This window comes from Trichosurus vulpecula, chromosome 2 (assembly GCF_011100635.1).
Source record: "Trichosurus vulpecula isolate mTriVul1 chromosome 2, mTriVul1.pri, whole genome shotgun sequence".
NCBI lineage: Eukaryota > Metazoa > Chordata > Mammalia > Diprotodontia > Phalangeridae > Trichosurus > Trichosurus vulpecula.
In genome coordinates this window covers 66554108-66577792 of record NC_050574.1, presented here as the reverse complement: position 1 = coordinate 66577792, position 23685 = coordinate 66554108, and the positions used below count along the sequence as shown (strand labels likewise).

At 53.5% G+C, this 23685-nt stretch overlaps 1 protein-coding gene across 2 annotated transcripts in view; it reads right to left on the bottom strand.

Moving 5' to 3' along the window:
* Positions 1-256: 256 nt before the first annotated feature.
* Positions 257-23685, bottom strand: part of ZNF362 (zinc finger protein 362) — a 40424-nt gene continuing 16995 nt past the window's right edge. For both annotated transcript variants that reach the window (XM_036746578.1, XM_036746577.1), the window contains 7 exons: positions 15122-15185; positions 14424-14670; positions 13982-14303; positions 9737-9961; positions 3922-4000; positions 3576-3734; positions 257-3067 (listed from right to left, as the gene is read on the bottom strand). In XM_036746578.1, the coding sequence (XP_036602473.1) occupies positions 2951-3067; positions 3576-3734; positions 3922-4000; positions 9737-9961; positions 13982-14303; positions 14424-14670; positions 15122-15184 (1212 nt within the window). In that variant the 5' untranslated portion in view covers position 15185 and the 3' untranslated portion in view covers positions 257-2950. The remainder of the gene's footprint in view (positions 3068-3575; positions 3735-3921; positions 4001-9736; positions 9962-13981; positions 14304-14423; positions 14671-15121; positions 15186-23685) is intronic.

The window sequence follows — 23685 nt, the reverse complement described above, 5'->3', positions numbered from 1 at the left end:
CTCAATTACACTTCCTCATGCAGAACCCAGGCCCAGGAAGGGTCTCTGAGGCCCTGGTATCCTCAGAGTATGGCCCTGGTCTTAGGAGATTTCTGCCTCTGCATCCTCAAGCCTATAACATCCTTGGGTCTAGAGAATAATCAGTCATTGGGAAAGACAAAAGCAGGAGACAGGAAGGGATCCCCAACCTCCCTCATCTAGACAGGCCCCCCGGGCCAACCACCCACAGACCACACCAGGACACCTGTCTCCCAGTCGTAGTACAGTTTTATTTTTTCACAACAGAGAAATACAAAGAGCATAGGGCTTTTAATTTTTTCATTAGTTTTTTTTCCCCACATTTTGCTTTTTAAAAAAATTTTCTTTTTTAACATAATGCAAACTTTCCCTTCTGAGGTCCCACCTCCTTGGCCCTGCAATGCCAGGTCTCGAGAGTGGACAAAAGAATCAAACATCTGGAACCGTTTTTCTTTCTTAGTAAGGGAACTAGATCTAAATTCGGTGGCCTGGAGGTTCCATAGACAAAAGAAAAGGGGGTGTTAACAGGAGTGTCAGAGCGTATTTACAGGGTATTAACATGCTGACAAAAAGGCTACAATACTGAGTATCATACAACATCAAAGAGTCAGAAACGAGGGAAAAGAACCCAGTGAAAAATACGTGGAACCAAAGGGCATCAAACAGCTGGTCAAACAATGACATTGTTAAGGCTTAAAAAGTGTATAAAAATAACACAGTTAATATTCAGAACGGAACTTAAAGATACAGAAGATATAGATGAGTTTTTGTCTAGGTTTTTTTTTTCCTTTCTGGTGAGGGGGTTGTTGGGGCTTCTCCGGGCTCTGTACATGGATCCTATATACATGGGGAGACACGAATGGCTTTCAGATCAGGGTGGGGGTGCTGGGGCTGGCCGCTAGTCTTCTGACTAGCTGCTTTCCTCAGTGCCCCTCCACCCCTGAGGGACCCTGCAGGGATGGAGGTTTGGGGATGGGGTGAAGGGGCTCTCTGGCCTGGGCCTTAGCACAGGGTGATAAGTGCCATCGTTATCAGGTTGGGTAAGAGGAGGCGACTTAGAATTCTTCTCTCGCTTGCCTTGCACTGAGGCAGGTACTGAGTGTCCGAGGCCCCAGAGCCACCCCACTCCAAACCCCCAGGCAGGCCCAGCCCTTTTCCCCTGTCAGTCCCCAACAGTCTGAGGCCCCTCACAGCTGTCCTATCAAAGCCTCCTTGGTACTGGGGACTTGAGGGGTCCCCAGGCCTGAATTTCATCAGGGCCTGTGGAGGACCCAGAACCTGGGGGGGGAAGTCCACTCCATACTTTGCAATATGGCCACAGGCCCTTGATTGGTGAATTTTCAGGGACTTGACCTGGCCTGGCTGCCTGTGCCTATCCTGACCTCCCCCTGGCATGGAAGACACACAAACATCCTCTCCAACGTTAGGGTTCTGTTCCCCAGCCTGAGGAGGTCCAGCTCTTTCCCGGTGTGGGGTATGGGCACAGCTCTAGGGAAGGTGGACTCAGTGGGTCCCCACCATAGGAGAAGATACATGATTGGGCTCATTTCTAGAAGGCTGGGCAGGAGGTCAGGGAGGGTCCCATGCCCTCATTCCAGGGATCGACCATCCCCACTCCTTCCTGGCTTTGGCCCAGCTGTTCTCAGACATCTAGAGTCCACTCTGCCTGTCCTGTCCCCGACCCCGCAGCCAGGTCCTGGTCCCAGCCCTAGCCCAGAGCAGACAGGAATGTCAGGAGAGGTAGAGGAGTATTCTCATCCTAGCCAGCACTGGAGGTAGACCGGGGCACTCTCTACTGTAGTTACAGGGCCCAGTGGGGACAGGAACCCAGGGAGCACCATTGTCAGACTAAGGAGAGGCAGGGAGGGCCAGGCGGGTGGGTGGGATAACTTTCACTGACAGCCCTCACAAAATCCCACACTATCAGGAGCTCAGGACCTTTCTCCTGCCCCTCCTCTTCAGGAAAGTTACTTTTAGGACGGGGTAGGGAAAACCTGATCCTGGAGGATCCTCCTCTCTCCACCTCTGGCTTCCCGTGGAAGACCTGGCCATCTCTCTGGGTGGGCGCGATGGGTGCCAGGGCCTGGGCCCCACCTGTCCCATCTGCCTCTGGGATCGGGGGAAGGCCTGGCCAAGCCTGGGACACAAGGGGAGGGAAATCTGGGGCTCTGCATTAGGGGGCTAATTCTAGCCCTTTCTTCCCCTAGCTCCAGGTTTCTCCCTCTAAGCTTCCTGCCCGAACCCCTCAGCCCAGTTCTGGCCCTGAACTCCGGAGTTCAAACCATTCAGAGGCTATGATTCTCCCTTGGGTCCATGAGGTGCCCTGGGTCATTTCCAAGAGGTCTCTGTGATCTCCCTGGCTCCCTTCCTTCCCTCTGGCCAGTGCCCCGGGGCGTGGCCCAGCAGAAGGTGAGAGTCCCCCACCCTGCGGCTCTCCGTGTCCATCTGTCCAATTTTCCTTTTGATTTTTCCATTTTAGCAGCACCAACTTCTTGGCCAATAAATATTTTTTGTTGTTATTTTAAAAAAAGGAAGTAGAAAGAAAAGAAAACAAACAAAAAAACCAACCCAATGAAGGGAGGGGGGTGAACTAAAGACAACCCAACAGAGAGAGGTTCAAAGTGCTCTGAAATCGTCTTTGGATGTCCCCAAACTGTCCAGAATCCCCCGGTGGCCATCGCCGCTGGCCAGGCTCCTGGGCTGGGGAACTCTTCCAAGCCTCGTAGCAGTGAATTGGACTGAACTGAGCTGGGACTCCTGGGTGGAGTCGTGGCAGGTGGGCAGAGGCCCCTCGATGCAGTGTGGTTCAGGAGAGCGGCACGGCCCAGAGCGGGGGAGCTCGGGGTGGGGGGGTTCTGATTGGTTTTGTTTCTGTGCCCCTGCCTGGGCAGGCTGGGGGTGGGGGCACACAGAGCGGAGCAGGGCCCTGGCTTCAGATGAGCGAGATCCGTACAGGGATGCCGGGAGACTCCGTCCTTTGGGGTGAATGGTGGGTGACCAGATGTTCCACCACAGTGTGTTTGGACATGTGCTTCATCAAGTAGGTCTCCTGGAGGGAGAGAGAGGATGGGGTTCAGGGGCATCCTTCCCTTTCCTAGGGCCTCACTCCCGGGGCCCCAGGCAAATTAGCATCCCGTATGCAATGTGCCACCCTGTGGCCATCTCTGGGAACTACGGTTTCCTTCATATCCCAGTAACTTCCAAGACTCGCCTCTACCCACCTAGACAACTAGCCATTTGGGGACCTGGAGCAAGGGAGTATGGCAAGGGAAGACTGAGGAGGTGCTCTCACTTGGGTTGTGGCCACCAGAAAAAGAATGATGCTGCTGTTATCCCCTGCTAAGTTTTTGCTTCCCTGGACAAAGCCCCAACTGCCCTGCCTTAGTTACAGCTCTACATCCCAGCTCCAGGGCACAGGCTAGAGGCTCGGCAGTTACTCACCTAGTGCCCACCCCCAAGATGAGAGCCGTACCCTTTGTCTGGCATTCACCCAATCCCCCATCAAGAAGAGGGTGACTCTCCCAGTGCTGCCGGCTCTTGGACCTGCCCCTACTCACCGAGGTGTAGGCACGCCCACACATGCTGCAGCAGTAGGCCTTGGCGTGTTTGATGGCATGGGCGGAGAGGTGGATCTGCAGGGAGGCGGAGTCTGTATATGCCCGGTAACAGTTCGGACACTTGTACGGTTTATCTTTATTGTGCTGTCGCTGGTGAGACTGGGGGAAGAGGAGGAGGAGGAGGAGCGTCACAAAGGCCTCAAGGAGTTACCTCATCCCCCAATCTCCCAAGGCCTCTTGGACCTATTTCCCAATCCCAGGTGCTAATACCTCTCCTTTGCCCCCCAATAATGACTTCCAATGCCTTTCTCTCCCCTCCCCCAGACAGGCTGGTAGGGCCACTGACCTGGAGGTTGGAGAGCTGGGTAAAAGCCTTTTCACAGCCGGGATGTGGGCACTTGTAGGGTCTGTCTCCAGTGTGAATTCTGCAATGGTCCCCAGGGCATGAGTGAGGCTGGGCACTGGATGGCAGGCTGCTCAAGAGCAAGGCCTCCAGGCCCCCGGAGAGCCAGAAAGGTCAAGCTTTCTGGCCCTCAGATCTCCAAGACACCCCTCTCTTCCTAAGGTCACAGACCACAGGAGAGATCCCACTGGACTTATCTGCCCACCAAAACCCTACGCGAGGGCAGGGCCAGGAGAGCACAGAGTTCCAGGACGTCATGGAAAACCAAGAGCACAAGCCTGTGCTCAGCTCATCCCCATCCCCATCATCACATCCTCAGCTTCTCACTGCCCCTCTCTTCCCCTCACCAACACCCACAGTGACACCCACACACACACTCACACCCACACTCGCATCCAGGCACATTCGCACACACTCACATACACACACACTCAGACACACACTCATCCACACTCACATACATTCACACACACAAATACAGACACACTCAGACCCATACTCACACACATACTCACCCACACTGACAGATACATTCACACACACACTCAGACACACTCACATACAGATACGTTCACACATAGACACACTCAAGACACTCACATACACATTCACCTATACTCACATCAAGACACATTCACACACACTCACATACACACTTACCCACACTCGTGTATACACATTCACACACAGATGCACTCAGACACACTCACATACACAGACACACATACACACTCACATCCAGACACATTCACACACACACACTCACATAGACACAGGCACACATATAGACACACACACAGCCCTGCCCATGCTTTCATCATCTCCCACCAGCAATAACCTCCTGAAGCCTCCCACATCCCCTTTAGGGTCTGCTGAAGCCCATCTCTCATCGCATCCCTCCCTTGCCCTTATGGCCTACAGGATAAAGCCGAACTCCTCAGCCTGCACCCAGGCTGTTCCCAAGGTAACCCCAGAGAAGCTCCCTGCCCCAGCGGGCTGGCTCCCTCTTCCAAACACTCCTCTGTATATTCAGCCTCTCTCTGCTCACCCCCTCCCTTTGCTCAGAATGTCCTTCCTCTACCTACCCAAAGCCTACCTCTCCTTCAAAGGTAAGCTCAAAGCATTAATCTTGCAGAAAGCCTCCCCTGACTGCACTCCCCCACACCGATTTCTCCATCTTTAAAACTCCAGCCTGCTGTCCCACCAATTTAGCCTCTTTGCTGGCTGTAGTCCTTGGCCAGATTCTGAGCTCCAGAGGGGTAGCTGCTGTGCCCCCCTCCCCTCGGGATTCCCCCAAGAGCCAGGTGCCTTGAACTAGACTGAAGGCTAGAGCCAAAGCCACCCTGCTGACTGGCCCCAGGCCCCAGGCAGCTCCACTTTAAATCAGGGGCTGACAAAGCTTCCAGCTCCATCTACCATACAGTATGTAAGCTGTCCCTCCAGGCTTTGTGCCATCTGTAAAGGTGATGAGCACGCCATGTATGTCTTCATCCAAGTCACTGAAAAACAGCTGAAGAGTAAAAGGCCAGGGACGGATGTTGGGGTGACCAGTGCCTTCTGAGCCCACCCCCAACTCTGGCTGCTGTTGCCACTGGCCATCTAGTGGCCAACAGACCTGTGAGCTCATGAATGTGGACACTCCCTCCAAAGATGCAGGTTGTCACTCATCCATGCCTGTTAGCCCTTGGTCATGGTCTCCTGCAGTTCTGGCCCTGAGCATGAGAAGGGGACAACTCCCTCCGCTTCTTTTGACAGAAGATGGACAGAAGCTGACACAGACACCAATGGGGCCAGGGCCTACCCACTGGACACGCTTCGCTTTCCTACCTGGTACCATAGATAACCCAATGGACACTCCTATGCCATTAATATGGTCACCAATAGCATACTGACCCCACGGCCAGCTCCTCTGGGTGACCTGGTGGCTGTCCCCACCACCCAAGCTGACTTTATTCATCCAGCTTCTCTGATTCTGTTTCTCTCTACGTATTCTCAGTGACTTCCCAACAAATGCTGGAGGTGCCCCTCAAAATGCCCCTCAAATCCCACCTCTGACACGTGGGTCGTGTGACCACAGGCTAAATAAACCCAACCCTCTGAGCCCTCACAGTCTCTGAAGTGCTCTCTCTATGAGTTTTTGGGACTCCTCCTGAGATCCCTTCCAATTTGGAAAGTCACCGATTCTGTGAAATGATGACCTAAACATGCGATCATGGGTCATGGGATCACTGATTTAGGACTGGGAGAAACTCCAGGGGTCATCTAAGCCAACCCCACACCCCCACTCTCAGTTTACAGCTGAAAAAAACAAGGTCTGGTGAGCAAGGACTTGCCCAAGGTCATGCAGGCAATAAGTTCAAATCCAGAATTTGATTACTGGGCCCCCACCTCTAAATCCAGTGAATCCTCCAACTCCCCCGTGGCTACTGGAGGCTCAGCCCTGTTGCTACACTGACTGTCCTCTTTTCCTCACGTTTGTGAACAGCCTTCCTAAAACAGTGCCTGCAGGGCTCCAGACGTGGCCTGAGTGGCAGAGGACAGCGGGATCATCACCTCCTGCCTTCCAGACCCTGGGCCTCTCCTGACGCACTTGAAAACCACCCCAGCTCCTTCTAGCATCGGTCAGGAAGGCAGTTAAAACTGTGCCCCGCTCCCCAGACCTTTAGCCTGCTGTACATGCTTACTTAGGAGCTGTGTGACCTTAGGTAAGTCATTTCCCTCTTTCAAACTCAGCTTCCTCCTCTGTAAAATGGGGATGATAACACCACCTTCCTCCTGGGGTTGTTGTGAGGATCAAAGGAGATCATATTTGTAAAGTACTTTGCAAATCTTAAAGTGACTGTGCAGATGCTAGCTATGACTACTATCTTGTCTGTGCCATTAATCGTATGGACCCAAGGAAATAACTTTACATTTACTCCTATTACATTTCACCTTCTCAGACATGGTCCAACATTCTGGCCTGTTCAGAACCCAGTGCGTTAGCTGCTCCTCTCAGCTTTATGCCATCCACCAATTCCTCTAAATCACTGAAAAAACTACTGAACGGTATGGAGACAAAGACGGATGTTTTGGGAACATGGTTTCCACTGTCTTTGTAGAGAAAGGAGTTATATTTCAGGGTCTATAAGTTAGAGCACCAATTCCTACCTTTTGAGATATCAAAAGCCCTCTCAGACCCCTGCCTGATGGTAGTTGTATTCAAGCTGCATGTTTTGTGGGCTTTTTGTAAGCTGGTGGATTCGAGGACTCCCTCCCAGGGCCCCTAGGGAAGGAAGCCAAGGCTCCCAGAACAAGGATGATGGTCTTTCTCCATTTTAAAAAATAACATCTAGACCTCCAGGGAGGAAGAAAGGTGGCGAAAAAGAAACCTCTATAGCCTGAGGACCTGGGTTCAAATTCTGGCTCTATCACTTACCTCTTGTGTAATGCCAAGTAACATAGACTACCTGAATCTGTTTGCCTCCTATGAAGTAAGGGGGCTGGTGCAGATGACCTGGGGCCCCTCAAACTCTAGACCTACGAGCCTGTCATGCCTTTCCCGGCCTCCACAAATTGTCTAGATAGAGAGCGTAGGCCCTGGAGGCATATGTACCTCAGTCATAATAAGGGAGTCCCCTGGTTAGAATAATTTAACTTAATTAAGACATCGGTGTTGCAAAAGAAGGGTAAGCCTGGCCTCTGAGGCAGGAGACCTTGCTGATGACCTTACACAAATCCCTTCCCCTTGCTGAGCCTTAGTTTCCCCATCTGCTTACTGAAAGGGCTGGACTAGATGAAGGGGTCACGGCTAGGCCTCTGGGACCTCAGGGGTAGTGAAAACTGGACACTAGAAAGGCCAACAGGACCTCGGGTGGTATGAGCAGGTGAAGAGAGTGAAGGAGGCAAGAGTCTCACTGCCCTGCCCTGGTTTGGAGTACCAGATACAACTGGTGTACCGTTCTCATAAGGAAAAGAAAGGGAACTGGGTGGTGGGTATGAAGTCCAGAAGACCTGGGTTCAAATCTGGCCTCAGATAGTTACTAGCAGTCTGGCCCTGGGCAAGGCATTTAACCTCTGCCTGCCTCAGTTTCCTTATCTGTAGAGTGGGGATAACATAAAGAGACTCTACCTCCCAGGGTTCTTCAAATGAGGTGATATTTATAAAGCACTTGGCTCAGTGCTAGGCACATAGTAGGCACAATGTAAATGCTAGGTATTATTATTATTGTTAGAGCACTGGGGGGCGATGGGTGGAGCCTCGATTCCCCCACTCCCTTGCCAGGGCTGTACTCCCTGACCAGCAGGCTGTGCTGAGCCCTGGCCTGGCTTCTGGGACATTGGGCTCCATGGAGATGGTGGCCAGGAGGCCAGAGGCTCCGGCTTGGCTCCTGGCCGTCCTTGGCTCTAGGGGCTGTGGGTCCTGGGCAGAGGAAGAGAAGGCAGGATCCTGCCTACGTGTGTGAGGCTATCCCAACATAACAGTGCAGCAGAGAAAGCAGGGTGTGCAGACAGGAGAAGTCTGAATTCAGCAGGGAGAGGCCTGTGATTTCATTGATAGAAAACACTCTCAAGTGAGCAAACTCCCTCTGCCAGTGTATGTCAACACCTCTGCAGTGAGCAGTCTTGGAGGGCTGCCTCTCACTAGCTGTCAAATCAAACCTCCTGGAGTCTCAGTGTTCTCACCTCTAGAATGGGTCACTGCAGGTGGGAGTCATGTGTAAAGGGTTCTATAGAAATGTCAGCTGGTTAATACCATCCTGATGGATGGGGGCTGGGAACAGGAGGCAAGGAAGGAGTCACAAGCAGCTCTGGGGAATCCCCTTCCCCACCAGCAGCAGCCCCTGCCCTCTCGCTCCAAACTTCTGGTTCTGGGATGGAGGGTGAAAGCCTAGAGAGCAGTCAGTCCTCCCTTCTGCAGTTAGGCCCCTTGCCCCTTCTCACCCTCACAGGCTCTGGGGCCTTCTTCAGGACGCCACCGACCCTCTAACAGGAGACCAGATGTTGGCTACGCAGCCTTAAAAATGAGGAACGTCTCAAAGAGCCTCAATGTTCCTTCACAGGCCAGGAGACACGAAAGCCGCCAGGAACCTGTTCCTCTTCTCCAGCTGCGCCTGGTCTCTCCGTTGCTCGCTTTGTTTCTGTGTCTTTCCCTTGTTTCCCTCATTCTCTAACTCTCTGTCCCTTAGTCTCTCTCCTTCTGTCTGTCCCTCACCACACCGAGGAGTGACAAGTACAGTCGCCCCCAGCCAGGTAATAGAGAACACACCTGTCAAGTTCCTTTGATCTAGGCCCTGCAATTCAGGGAGTAAGCCTGTGCCCTGGTCCCTCCTCTCTGGGGGGTTTTAGCCTGTCCACCTCAGGCCTGGCTGGTGGTCCTCTACTGGCTCTGGGATACCCCCTAAGGAATGGCTACCAGTCTGACCCAAGGGCTCTTGGGATGGAGGGCTGAGAACCTGGGACGAAGTTGGCATACTCCTCTTTGGAGACAGATAGACTTGAATCCTGTGGAGCATTTACTGGGGTCAGAAGAGCAGGGACTTTAGAGCTGGAAGGGACCCTAAATCCAATCCCCTTCATTTTTACTGAGGCACAAGTGACTTGTCCAGAGTCACTAGATGGCTAATGGGATGGACCACAGGGCTGGGCGTCTAGGCTGACCCTGATCTCCCTCCACCCCCAAGCCTGGCTGAGTTCTACCACTTAGCTGCCCCTTGTCCCTCCAGAGACCCCTCCATCATCTTCTCAGAGGGTTCCCTCCTTGCCCACTGCCTCTTACCTGGTGTGCTGCTGGAGGTGGGAGAGCTGGCGGAAGGATTTCTCACAGTAGGAGCAGTGATAGGGCTTGACACCCAGGTGGATGCGCAGGTGTTGGGCCAGGTAGGAGGCGTTGGCAAAGGACTTGGAGCAGTGCGGGCACTTGTGCGGCTTGGCCTCTGTGTGCGACTTGGAGTGGATCTGCATCTCGGACTTGGTGAAGAAGGTCAAGGGGCAGACCTTACACCTGAGGAGCACAAAGCAGGCCTTATGCCTGGGGGGGGGGGGCACCCACAGCCCTCTGCAAACTGCCCCTCCCCTTTCCAGGCTGCTTATGCCTTTCACCCGGCCACACGTTCAGGGACTCCATGCCCCTGGCTGCCCCCATGCCTGCAGTGTTCCCTCTCCTGATCTCTGCACCCCGGTTTCCTTTCAATTGCAGCTGGAATCCCACCTCTGTGAGAAGCCTCTCCTCTTCCCCCTTAGTTTGGGGGCTTTATCTCCAATTTCTCTTGTACACAGCTTGTTTATACAGTGGCTTAAACACTGTTTCCCTAATGAGGGAGACCTCCTTGAGAGCAGGGACTGGGTTCTGCCTTCCTTTGTATTTCCAGTGCTTAACATAGTGCCTGGAGTAGGGCCATCTCCAGTGGTCCTGATGAATATCTGGCCGCTGGACCCAGATGGCTCCGGAGGAGAGAGTGAGGCTGGTGACTTTGCACAGCCCTCCCTCACCTAAATCTAGTTCACTCACAGGTCACGGCACCACCTCCCTGATGTCATGGTCCTCTTTGAGAAGGAAGGACAAATCACAACAGTGCCTGGCATGTAGTAGGTGTTTATTAAATGTTTACTGGCTGCCTGAGTGAAGACAGGGCCCACATTTGGGGGGAAAGGTGGGAGGAGGTGTAGGCCTCCCAGCTCTAGGGACACAGAGACTTCACGCTTGAGAATACGCAGAGAGAAGCTGGGTTCCGGGTCACTGGAGTTCTCCAGGCCAAGGCTGGGTTGGGTTAGATGCCCTCTAAGGTTCTGAGAGTCTGTGCTTTTATGGCAGGCATGAAGGCACAAAGGCCAACGATAAAAGGACTTTGCCCTCACACTTGAGAAGGCCACTGGCCTCCTACCTGGAGGAAGGTGAGCTTCACTTAAGGAGGGGGAATGGGGTGGGGTGAGCAGGCTCCACCTGGGGGAGGGCAGGAAGGATGCCAGTGTCTCTTGTCAAACCCTCCGACCTCCCTGGACTGTGCCATGAAGCGTAACTACATCTCGGCAGGGGCCTCAGAGGCCATTAGTCCCCTTGCCCCTCCCCTCCTCCACAGTCCTGACAAGGAACCCTCCAGAACTGGCTTGGTGACCTCCAGTGACGGGGAGTCACCCCCAAGGCGGCCCAGCCAACTCTCCAGGGCAGCCCTGGCTGTTCAACGATTTAACTCAACAAGCATTCATTGGACTCTTCTAGGAGACAGATGGTGGAAAACAGTCCCTGTCTTCAAAGAACTTGTAAGGGGCTGTAGCTACAAGTCCCTCAGCCTGAGCAGAAAATCGGCCTCTCTACGACCTCCGCTCACTGCCGCTTGTTCTGCCCCCCCCCCCCCGCCCCGGAAGAAGCTGGGCGTATGCTCTCACAGAAACTGGAAGACAGCATCACATCCAGTCCCAAGTCTCTTCTCATCCAGAATAAAACCTCCCATTTCCTTCAGGGGACCCCTCCACGTCACCATCCTGGGTCCCACCCTCGCTGTCTCGGTCACTGTCTGCACACGCTCTGGCTTGTGCTCCCAGGGGTCTGGCCAGGGCAGAGTCTGTGGAGAGCATGGCTCCCTTGTTCCCCCGACCTTCCACCACCCTGCTCCTGGACAGCCAGCTCACTGTCAGAGAAGGTCATGATGTTAAGATGTCTACACCAACCACAGCTTTAGGATTGATAAACACAGAGGGGCCTTTAGCGATGCTTAGCTAGCTATCAGAGGAGCTTCGATTTAGAGACCTCAGAGGCCAGCTAGTCTGACCCTCTCATTTTACAGACGAGGAAAATGACGTCAAAGAGGTTAAGTCATTTACCTAAGGTCACACAGCTGGTATCTGAGAAAGGATTTGAACCCAGGTCCTCAGACTCCAGAAATGATAGTTTTTCCACTCCTTAATGTGGGCATTTCCCAGTTAGCCTCTTCCTTCTCGACACCCACCCCCTTTGCAGACTCATTCCCTCCCACTTCTATGCAGATGACTCCCCAATTTTTATCTCCAGCCCTAACCTCTCTCTTAATCTGCAGCTCTCTAAGTCATAAGGTGCCCCCCGACACTTAGTCCCTGTGTGAACTTGAGAGAGTCACTGGCTACTCTTCGTCTTATGTGAGAGATAAGGGATTGGCCTTGGTAGCTTCTGAGGGTTCCCTCTGAGGGTCTGGATCTAGAATCCCCCAATCTCCCCTTGAGTAACCCCTTGGCACCTCATGCTCAGGAGGTCTTGAGCCGGGGTTATTTCTCTTTCAAAGCCTGCTCTGTTGGGGTACCACCATTCACTCTGACTCCCATGTTCAACCCTGGAGGGAAGGGGATGACAGTTATCTTTGAATCTTCCTTCTCCTCTGGCCTCGTACCCGGTCAGGTACCAACCCTGGCAAGTCGATACCTCCTCAATATCCCCTGGCCTCTCTTCCCTAGTCCCACAGCCACTGCCACCCTGGGGCTGGTCTTTCTGGCAGTTCTCTCTCCCCAAGGAGAGGCATGACCCCCCTGAACTACTGTGGGAGCCCTCATTCCCTAATCCTTCATATACTGCTAGAATAGGTTGCCAGACAGTATAGTTAGATACAGTGCTGGTTCTGGAGTCAGGAAGACCTGAGTTCAAATCCTGCCTCAGACACTTGATAGCTGTATCACCCTACCTCAATCTCTATCTGCCTCAGTTTCCTCATCTATAAAACAGATGTAACAGTAGCCTCCACCTCCTCGGGCTGCTGTGAGGATTAAGCGGGATATTTGTAAAGTATATGCTAATGTATCAATCTGGTTATGTCACTCATCTGCTCAAAAATCTTCAGTGGCTCCTTATCGTCCAGGCAGAAAGGCACAATGCCAAACCTGGAATCGACCAGAATCCAAATCCTAGCCCTCCACCGACAACCTCTGTGGCCCTAGGCAAGTGACCTCATCTCTGTTCCCTCATGTGTACAAAGGAGAGGGCTGCATTCCATGACCACCAGGGTCCCTTTCAGCTCTAGTTCTGGGAGCCGTAACCGCTGCCTAGCTTTCTCAGGTAGGTCTCCTATTGCTGCCTTCCGTGTACTCAGACATCTGCTCTGACTCTCTCCTCTGCCCCGCCCAAAGCACCCCCTGTACTTTTCCCGCTGTGTCCTCACTTAGGCTGCTCCCTGTGCCCCCAAGTCCCCGCCCTCACCTCGGCCTGTGATGGGTTCAACTCCAATGGCACCTCCTCCAGGAAGCCTTTCCTGACCCTTCCCTCTCCCCCTCTGCAGAGCAGGCACTTGCTGATATCAGGGGATGACTACATGCAGATGAATAACACACAGGCCTCATACTTGGAAGGACACTGAGAGATCCCTAGGGCCTCACACACATGCAAGGGAGTTCTCTCTCATAGATGAGATGCAGCACAGATCTGATCCCTGTGAGGAAAGAGATCTCCTAAGCGGCAATGAGGGAGGACGCAGACCTCGCCCTGGAGGGGACAGAGGCCTCACGTGGGAGTAGGAGCAGGCTCAGACATCAAGGATGGGGCCACAGGCCTCACACACAAAAGCCTCACACGGTGGGGAGGTTGGGGAGAAACTTTGCTGTAAGATCATTCCATGGTGGGGTGCCCTCAACCCTACGAACATCCTGGGGATTTAGGTAAAAGATGTGCCCATCCTTAGAGTTCTCTTGGGATGACTTGTCAGGAAGCCTAATCCATGTCTACTCAACCAAACTTATTTCCTACTTGAAGCAGAGTCCCAGGAGCCCCAGCGTGCCAGCTCATAGTACCCCAGACTCTCTTATTCCTTTCTGCCTGAGGGGACCTGGCTGGACAAGGCACCAGTGATAGCATCTTACCAGGGGAAGGGATGAGCAGTGTGCTCAATCTATTTTCAGGAGATTCCCTGGTGGCAGAAATGAGAGGTGGGTGGGGTCCAGGTGGCTCAAAGGGGCCAGTACTGGGGTCTCACAATCCCTGGCACCAGGAAATGGTTCCCCCAACTCAGGACCAGGACAGAGGAGACAGCCTGCCTGGAAAGGTGGTAGTCTACCTCTTAGTTCCCACCTGTATGTCTTCCCCTCTTTGGCGGTCTCTCCTGAGGCCAGGATGGGGTACGGCACCACGAGGACAGGGGGTCCCGAGGGGTTTTCTGCCTTGATCTTCTTGCGGCCCCGTTCTGTTTTGGGGGCTCCCAGCAGGCTGTGGCCCTGAATTGTCTTGATGGAGTCCAGGATGGGGGGGCTGGTAATCCCTGAGATGAGGGTTGGGGAGGAGGCTATGAGGCGGCTCTGGCTGGTGGAGGTGGGCGTCGAGGGGGTGCTGGTCCCTGTGCCAGCACTGGACTCAGAGGTGCTGACTGCGGGGGCCCGGGAGGACAGCCCCAGACCTGTGAGGGAGAGACAGGATAAAAGAGAGAGAGAGAGAACACGAGAGAGAGAGGGAGAGAGGCTCATACATCAGCCACCTGGATTCTAGAGCTGTCACCCCAACCGGCCATCGCCCTTACCTGTGACGGTGCTGGTGGCGGGCCGGGCATGCAGGGCCACGTCAGGCTGGGGCACGGCCTGCGGGTGTAGCCCCGGCACCTGCTGCAGTTTCGGCAATGACATGATGGACTGGCTGCTTTCGGCTGGGGATGGGGGGACCAGCAGTGGCTGCTGGGAGGAGACCGAGGTGGGCGGCAGGTGTGGGGGCCGGATCTTCTCTGCCATCAGTTGTTCCTTGATTTTGTTGATCAATACCAAGTTGTCCAGCTGGAAAGGGGAGACAGAGGACAAAAGAGCTGAGGGGGATCCCCCACAGCCCTGACTGGCCATTGCCTCTGTCCCCTCCTCTCCCAGCCCCAGCCCTGACCTCAAGCCCTCACCCAGCCTGCTTGGCAGGACCACCAAGGACTGTTCTAAACCCTCTCTCATCCCCCACCTCCTCAATGGCCCCTGACAGAGAACCCTCCCCTGCCCTGCCAGCCCCAGCTCCTCCAGTCTAGCAGCAAGGCGGCCATGGTGTTCCCACCAAGGCCAGGCTTGGGTCCTTGTTTGTTTTGTGTGCTCTGTCCTGTGGCCTGGGCCCACAGCCCTGGCCCCAAGGTGAGCCCCTCCCTCTGGCAGGCCATAGCCAATGCCCCAGATTGTCCAGTGAAGTGCAAAGCTGGCTTGAGCAGGGGCGGGGGGCAGGGGCAGGAGGAGGAGAAAAGCTCTTTCTTACCTGGCTGGGCATGGTGGGAGGAGGGGGCCAGAAGTAGGGGTTGTTAAAACGAGGTTCGGCCATCCTGCAGGGAGAGAGGGACTGTCATGGGGAAAAGACCCTCCCCACCAGTCCAGGGCCCCGCTTAATGATCCCCTCCCTTGGGGGGGGGCTGGCACATGAAGCAACGAGAGGGAGCCACCCCCAGCCTCACAGTCCTTTCTGGGCTCCTCTCAGAGGGGTAACTGGAGCCAGGTGGGACAGCTCAAGGGGCAACTTGCAAGTTCAGTGTGAGTTTACACTGTAGGGCAGGTGCCCGGTACCACTGACCTTGTCTCTACCCCCAAGGGCTGTCGTAGAGTGTGGGGCTGAAGGGAGGCTTCCCTCCACCATGCCATCTCCATGCTAAACAGGCCTGGCATTCTTGGTATCCAGCCCCACACCCTCCCCAGCTAATCCTCAAGGGCCAAGATCACTGTTGGCCATCTGTCCCCAAGGAAACTCTAGTCCCCTGATGTCTTCTGCCTGGATAACAAAGATATTCCCTGGACCAGGACTTCCCTGGAGGACTAGTAAGAGCTGCCTGGGACTTAAAGGAACATAAGACCCCATCCTCACAACACAAGAGAGCCAAGCTTTACATAAACTGTTAGGTGCTGGAATGACTCCATGAATGGCCATGCTTTGTTTAAATGAGCCTTTACAAAGTCACCCCCAAGTGTTCCTTCCCTTATATGTCTCCAGGGCAGTATCTAGGTCCCAGAAAATCTGACTATCCCTCTCTCTACCCCCCCAAAATACCCCACAGGAGGCAGGCCTGGGGCTGGCCATAGGCCAAGGAACTCCCTGAGCCCTTAATGGTCAGCAGCTGCCTCCTCTGAGGGATCAGGCCCTTTGACCTCTGCCACCAGGAACCCAACCAACAGGATGGTCAAGTTCAAGTGTGAATCTTTTCCTCAGTCAAGCTCAGGGCCCCAGCCTGAGCAACACAGGAGGCCTCCCTCTCGCTGGCTTTCTGTATGTCTACTCTGAGCTCGGCACTGAGTGGGGCAGAAAGGGTCTCAGACATGCTTTTGGGGAGGCAGCTGGGCGCAGTGGCACCAGGAGCCACGAGACCTGGGTTCGAGTACCACCTCTGACACTGACTAGCTGCGTGATCTCAGACAAGTCACTGTCCTTCTCTGGGCCTCCGTTTTCCTCATCTGTAAAAGGGAGATGATAACCCCTGAACTAACTTGCTCTTGAGGACGCTGTGAAGGTCACATGTAAGAGTGAAGGTGAGGGGGAGTTATTAGTATCTATCCTGTCCTCCTAGAGCTTTGGATACTGGGGAGAGGAGACTCACACCCATAACACAATGAGAGGATATAAACACCAAGCCGGCCCCTGATGGCCGGGCCTGGAAGGGACCTTAGAACACAGGACACTGGAGCTAGAATCCACAATGTCAGAACAGGAAGGGGCCCTAACAGAGAATGCTGCAACACATTAGAATCCAAAGGGGCCTTGGAACCCGGAACATTAGAACAGAGTATATTAAAGTGAAGGAGTTAGCACACAGAGCATAGAGCATTCAGAGCTGAAAAGGATCTTGGAGCACTGAATGCTAGAACTAGAAGGTGCCTTGCTTAGAGATCACTTGCTCTGACCCTGTCACTGGACAGAGGAGGAAACTGAGACCCAGAGGGAGAGGGCGGTTGTCCAGCTTCTCACGGCGAGCAGTGGCCGAGGCCTCACTGGAGTCCAGGGCTCTCCCCAGTGCTGTGGGCTCTGTGAGTCCTCATATCCGCCCACCCCTTGCTATCACACACCAGTCGCCCACACCCCCTGCTCTGGGAAGGCTCACACCCAAAGCTTGTATGCATGGCTTTCCTGGAGGCTTTTTTTTTTTTTAAATAAAAACCCAAGTGAAAGGCAACCAAGGGGAAGAGCAGAGTTTGTGAGAGTCCTTTCTGCTCCAGCCTGGACCACATGGGGAGTTATGACATTTACAGATACTGGTGGAGACAGAAGATGGCTATTAAGACGACATTCCTGCCCTCCCTGAGCTGAGAGTCTGGCTGGGGAGATGACGCTCAGACACATGACACAGGGGTGGACAATACAGGATGATATATAGCAGTGTGAGTGAGTGGAAAAAGCCCCAGGCTGGAAGCTGGGAGCCCCGAGAACTAGGCCCAGCTGAGAAGGCTTCACAAAAGGGGATCCCCTAGAAAAGCAAGGCCAGGACTGGAATGCAGGCCCTTTAAGTTCCTACAAGTTGCTTCTCTTCTGCGGGCCTCAGTTTCCTGGCTGTAAAGTGGGACTAAGAAAAATACCTGTTTCACTTCCCTGCCAAGGGTTGTCTAAGAATCAGAGATGTGTAGAGTGTCACATGTGAGATAGAATTATTACATAATCTGAAGCTGGAAGGAGGTAGGGTGTCCAAGGAAGGCCAGCCTCCATAGCCCCCCAGCAAGACTCCCAGGAGCAGCCAAAGCACCACATTCTGCTGTTGCTGCTCAAGGAACCAGTCAAGGTCCAGAGGATGGGGGGCGGGGCGCACAACATGGGGCCTTCAGCTATGCCCTTCATAACGAGAGGACGCCCTGATGCTATTCCCAGTCTTCCCCTCTGAGTCACAAGCACCCCAGAGGCTGGGGCCTCTGAGTCTCCCACCAGAGCCTAGCATGAACTGGGCACACAGTTGGTTGCTGGGTGTCTGGGGCTGTTTACCTAGAAGTAAGATTTAGAACTGGAGAAATGGTGGAGATTACCTAGACCACTCCCCTCATTCTGCAGGTGAGAAGCTGCCCTGAGCAGGGGAGGGACCTGCCCTGGGCCAGCCAAGCCTCTAGACTCAGTCATTCCATTACAGTGTGCTCCTTCCCACAGCAGCAGGGGAGAGGCCCCTGTAGGCCATGAGACACCCCACCTTTCATCACCAAGTCCAAGTGTCAGATGGCTCATGCTGTATAAACAAAAACAGATGTGGGCACCGGAGTGGCTGCCCCTGGGACCTCAGTTCAGACTGAGGATGGGAAGAGACCTTAGCACACAGGATCACACAGGAAAATCGGTGGCAGAGAGCAAAACCAAACCCAGGTCCTCTCAAACCCAAATGCAGCCCCATTTCTCTGCCCAGCTCATGATGCTGTCCCTCATCCCATACTGAAAGGACTCAGTCCCTCCTCACGTTTTCCTGGGGGACCTCCTCCTCTGCCTCCATCGCCACCCCCACCTCGGTACATTTAGCTGGGTCACAGCTGCGTCACTAGTTGTGTTAATGAAAGTGTTTAACAAATGACCACTGAACTGGATCCTTTTGAGGCCAGTGAGGGTTTCATTTCTGTCTCTATATCCGTCGCCCACAAAACAGTTCCTGGCACACAGTAGGCATAGAATAAATTCTTACCGAATCAATCAATAAACATTTATTAAGCACCTGCTGTGTCCCAGACACTGTGCCACATGCACAGGAAATAGAGAGGCCAAAGAAAGTCTGTACCCTCAATGAGCTTACAATCTGAGCAGGTTCCTGGACAGGAAAGGACTTAAGCCCGGATGTAGAGAGGGGGAATCTTGGGGCACCAATGCAGTCTGGCCTCCCTGGGGCCATCTGAGGGAGTCATGTGTGGATATCAGGGAAGAGCATCTCCAGCCTTCTCCTAGAGAAAGCCTTTCCTAATCCCTCTTAATTCCATCTGTGGATCATATCCAGTTTATCCTGTGTGGAGCTTGTTGGTACAGTCATCTGCATGTTCTCATCCAAGATAAGACTGTGAGCTCTTCGAGGGCACGGACCGTCTTTTGCCTTTCTTTGTATCCCTAGCATTTAGCACAGTGCCTGGCATATAGCAGGTGCTTAATAAATGCTTATTGACTGAATGACTTCCCTGCTTATGGGAAAGGGGAGAATGCAGTCCAGTTCTCCCTCCTCACATCCTGACTTTGGTGAGAAGCAAGATCAGAGGAAGCCGGCTGACTGGGCTCAGGGCAGAGCCACTGGGACTTCCCTGGGCTCAGTATCAGTCCTTACCCTGAGTCACAGAATGCTAGGGCTGGAGGACCTTTAATGGAAAGAACATTGGCTCTGGATTCAAAGCTGACGTTTACTGCCCAGAGGACCTTGGGAAAGACCTGAGGTCCTAGTTTCCTCACCTATAAACTATGAGGGTAGGACTTGATGGTCTCTTTCAGCCCTAGACCTATGATCTAATCCAGCCACTCTTCCTCCTAAAAACAAACAAAACAAAACAAAACAAAGTGCCTAATCTGTGGGCATCGCAGCCAGTAAGATTTGAACCCAGGTCTTCGGAAGTCAGTGTTTCTCCAACTACACCATTCTGCTTCATCTTCCAATGAGTCCAAAGGGCCCCTGGTCATCCAGGAGAAGGAGCCAAGGCCTTCAACTCTCCCTTGGGCTATTCTCCGTAGCTCCTGCTTCCTGTTTCGTCTTGGGCATATGGGATTTGTCCACACTAGTCACTGCCTATGTGAATCTAGGCCTCCATCTCTTCATTTATGAAATGAAGGGGGGGTCAAACAGGATGGTCACTGAGGTCAGTGAACATTTGGACTCCACTAACAAACTCAAATTAGACGCAGGCTTCGTCCTCAGGGAACTTGAAGGCCAGTGTGGGGTGAGGGGAACAGAGCACTGAGCCCACCAAACCATAACACAGGGCAGAGCAGGAGGATGGCCACCGGAAAGGCCCACACGTCCGAGAAAGGGGCGGCTTCCAGCCAGTGGGGAGGTGGGGAGTCTATGAGGGCTTCTCTGTGGAGCTCATGTCTGAGTAGGGCCTTGAAGGCTGGGTAAGATTTTGGGCTGGGAGGCATCTCTGTCCCCTCCTCCTCCCCACCAATGGAGCCAGCTTGGCTTCCTCACCACCCTGGGATGCACGCCATGCTGATTCCCGCCTCCATACCTTCAAGGTCTGGCTTTTTTTGGCTGCCCACACATCCCACTGCTCGATCCCTAATGGTGAGTGTGATCCCAACATGAGACAGGCTGCCCCTGGAGCCAGTGAATTCCCCCTCGTCAGAGGACTTAGAAAAGAAACTAGATGGCCACTTGCTGGGTTTAGAATAATGGGTACTGTTCCATGAGATCACAGATCACAGAGGTGGAAGTCATTTTACAGAGGAGTAGAGTGAGGACCTTAAATGATGTGCCCAAGGTCACCAGAGTAGCGACAGAACTTTCAAGTTTGGGTCTCAGATGAGGCCCCTTCCCAGCTTAAAATTCTGCGGCTCCTTTCTCTGCTGGTTAGTTTGGGGTTATCGGGAGCATGGCTGACGGTGGCACGGAGCCTGGGCTCCTAGATCCTTCTCCCCTTCCCCAACCTCCTTCCTACTCTAGCCACCAGCAGCTCAAACTGCACCAGGAACAGCAGGCAAGGGAGAAGGTCCCGGCCTCCAATGTGGTGCCAGAGACGTCCAAAGACCAAAGAAAAAAGAAATCCAACTCTCTAGGCCATGGCTTTCCTCTCTAGAACCCAGCAGGAAGCTAACAAGGCCCTGGAGCAGCCTAAAAAGATGCTACAAAATTCATGCCTTCAAACCCCCGCCTTCCCTTTTCTCAGGGGAGAGCCCCTCAGGCACCATGGCGCACTGAGCCTAAGCACTCTCATTCTAGTCTCCCGCAGTTCCAGCAAGACTGCCTAGCTGGTCTTTAAGTCGCATGAGAAGCAAAATTTCTGGGGGGAAAGGAGCTGCTGCTATCAGACCCACTGGCAGTGAGGGAAGAGAGAGAAAAATGATTAAAATCAGGCACGAGCACAGCGATGTGGAGCAAGTAGTGTGGGGACAATACAGCTTGCAGAGCCCACTGCCATGACTGATGCGCCCAGCGGTGACAGTGACACTGAGCAATGGTTCCACTACACTCGGTATCCTGCTTTGAAGAGGGCAGGGAGGGAAAAGTCTGTGCTTCTAGAACCATTGACTACAAAAGCCTTCTACAGAGTGATGGTTAGAATCACAGAACTGTAGCCTATCAGAACTTAGAGAAGGGACCTTAGAACATAGGATGTCAGGGCTGGGAGGGCCCTTAGAACACAGGATGTCAGGGCTGGGAGGGCCCTTAGAACACAGGATGTCAGGGCTGGAAGGGCCCTGAGAACATAGAATGTCAGAACTGGGAGGGGCCTTAGAACACAGAATGTCAGAACTGGGAGGGGCCTTAGAACACAGGATGTCAGAGTTGGGAGGGGCCTTAGAACACAGGATGTCAGGGCTGGGAGGGCCCTTAGAACACAGGATGTCAGAGCTGGGAGGGTTCTTAGAACAAGGAATGTCAGAGCTGGGAGGGCCCTTAGAACAAGGAAGGTCAGAGCTGGGAGAGCCCTTATGACACGGAATATCAGCTGGGAGGGGCCTTAGAACCCAGAATGTCAGAGGTGGGAGGGATACCTTAGAACACAGGATGTCAGAGCTAGAAAGGGCCTTAGAACACAGATGTCAGAATTGGGAGGGCCCTGAGAACAGAAAATGACAGAGCTTGGACAGGCTTTAGAACAGAGAAGGTCAGAGCTGGAAGGAACCTAAGACACAGGATGTCAGGTCTGGGAGGGTCCTTAGAACACAGAATGTCAGAGCTGGGAGGGAGCTTAGAACACAGGATGTCACAGCTGGGAGGGAGCTTAGAACACAGGATGTCAGAGCTGGGAGGGAGCTTAGAACACAGGATGTCACAGCTGGGAGGGAGCTTAGAACACAGGATGTCAGAGCTGGGAGGGAGCTTAGAACACAGGATGTCACAGCTGGGAGGGAGCTTAGAACACAGGATGTCAGAGCTGGGAGGGAGCTTAGAACACAGGATGTCACAGCTGGGAGGGTCCTTAGAACACAGAATGTCAGAGCTGGGAGGGAGCTTAGAACACAGGATGTCAGAGCTGGGAGGGAGCTTAGAACACAGGATTTGAAGCAGGAAGGGACTTCAAAATTGGAAGAGACCTCAAAAATAATCTAATTCAACTTCCTCATTTTCCAAACTCCGACCAATAAGGGCCAAACCTCTCAGGCCATCTCTGACCCTTCTCTCTATCCCCTGTCACCGATGTCTTCCTTGAAGGCACCAGGTATTATGGATCTCTGCCTGACGACCCCCTACACCTCTTTCGAGCTCCAAGCCAAGAGCTGACAGAGGTGTAGTAGTAGCCTGGAAAGAGCCACGGCCCTCATTTCAAATCCTGCCACTGCTGTTTACTCCCTTGGCTATGTCCCATACCTTCTCTGGGCCTCAGTTTCCTCTGTGAAATGAGGGGTGTACTCTAGATGACCGGCTCCAGATCTCCGATCCTAAGCCCCCTTTCTGGAGGGAAGGATGCTTGACTAGTAGAGATCTCAGGCCTGGTCCTACCTGTGCACCATGGGGTAAGCCATCTTAATCTTATCTGAGCCTCTAATTTCCCAAAAGCAAAACAGGGGAACCCTGGGCACAGAAGTGCCCACATAAGAGCTGAAAAGTTCTCACCGTTTCCAAAGGGCTCCTTACCTCACACATTCCTTCCTCACCTGAAATGCCTTCCCTTTTCCAAACATGAAAGGCAGTGAGGTATCTTAGACAGTGAGCTGGCCTGAGCCAGGAAGAGCCAAGGTCAGGCCCTGCTTCTGGCACATGCTGTAACCTTCTGGTGCCCCAGACAACACCAGAATTAGTGCAGAGAAGGGGCCAGCCTGCGCTGTTCAGGGGAGTTTTCTCTCCCCAGATGTCCCTGTACCACTGAAAGTCTAGGCCCTGCGGTTGAAGAACCCTTCCCCCCATGGCTCAAGGCCGACCTCCTCTTCCCTGACCACCCAGTCCCCCAGTATCTCTGTTGTCTGAGCTCCTCAAGGACCACAGGGTTTCACAAGTGACTGGACCTGCTTCAAAGGCTTCTCATTGTGTCTTGTGTCTAAATCATCTCCCCCGGCAAAGTGTAAGCTCACCCAGGATGGGTCTGGTGTCCGTCCCATAACTCACAGCCATCCAGGACTGACAAATGGCAGGCACCTGGTGACTGGCATCAAGATGGGGGGCCAAGATCCAAGCACCGGCCAGAGCATAAGTGAACCAGAGAACGCCCGCGTCCGTTACAGATCTCCTTCTCACCAAGGGCCTGCTGACAGTGGGAGCCCACAGGCCTGAGTCACAGGCCCAGGGACCTGGCAGAATGTGGGCTCCCTGAGGGCAAGGCTGGTTTCACTTTTTCATTTGTCTCTCCAGCATGTAGTATGCATGCATAAACATGTTTACAGACTGACGGGCCTTGGGAGGGAAGGTCCTGGAGTCTAGAGCTCGGCAGACATCTACTGACTGACTGTGCCACCATAGACCAGGAGCCCCAGGGCCAGGTTTGGAAGAAGTGGATTTGAATCCTGGCTCTGCCACGTGGAGAGGCAGCATGGTGCAGCCCACGGAGATCCAGCCTCAGGATTAGGAAGCCCTGTGTTCAAGTCTGACACATGCTGGGGGCCCCAGGCCACTTTCTCTGAGACTAAATCATAAAGATGGTGATAACCTGCCTGGTAGAGGAAGTCCCCCCCCTCCCCAACCTGGGAATTCCTTCTACCAAAGAAATCACAGGCTCCACTCCACGTCCATCTGCCTCTCACCCACC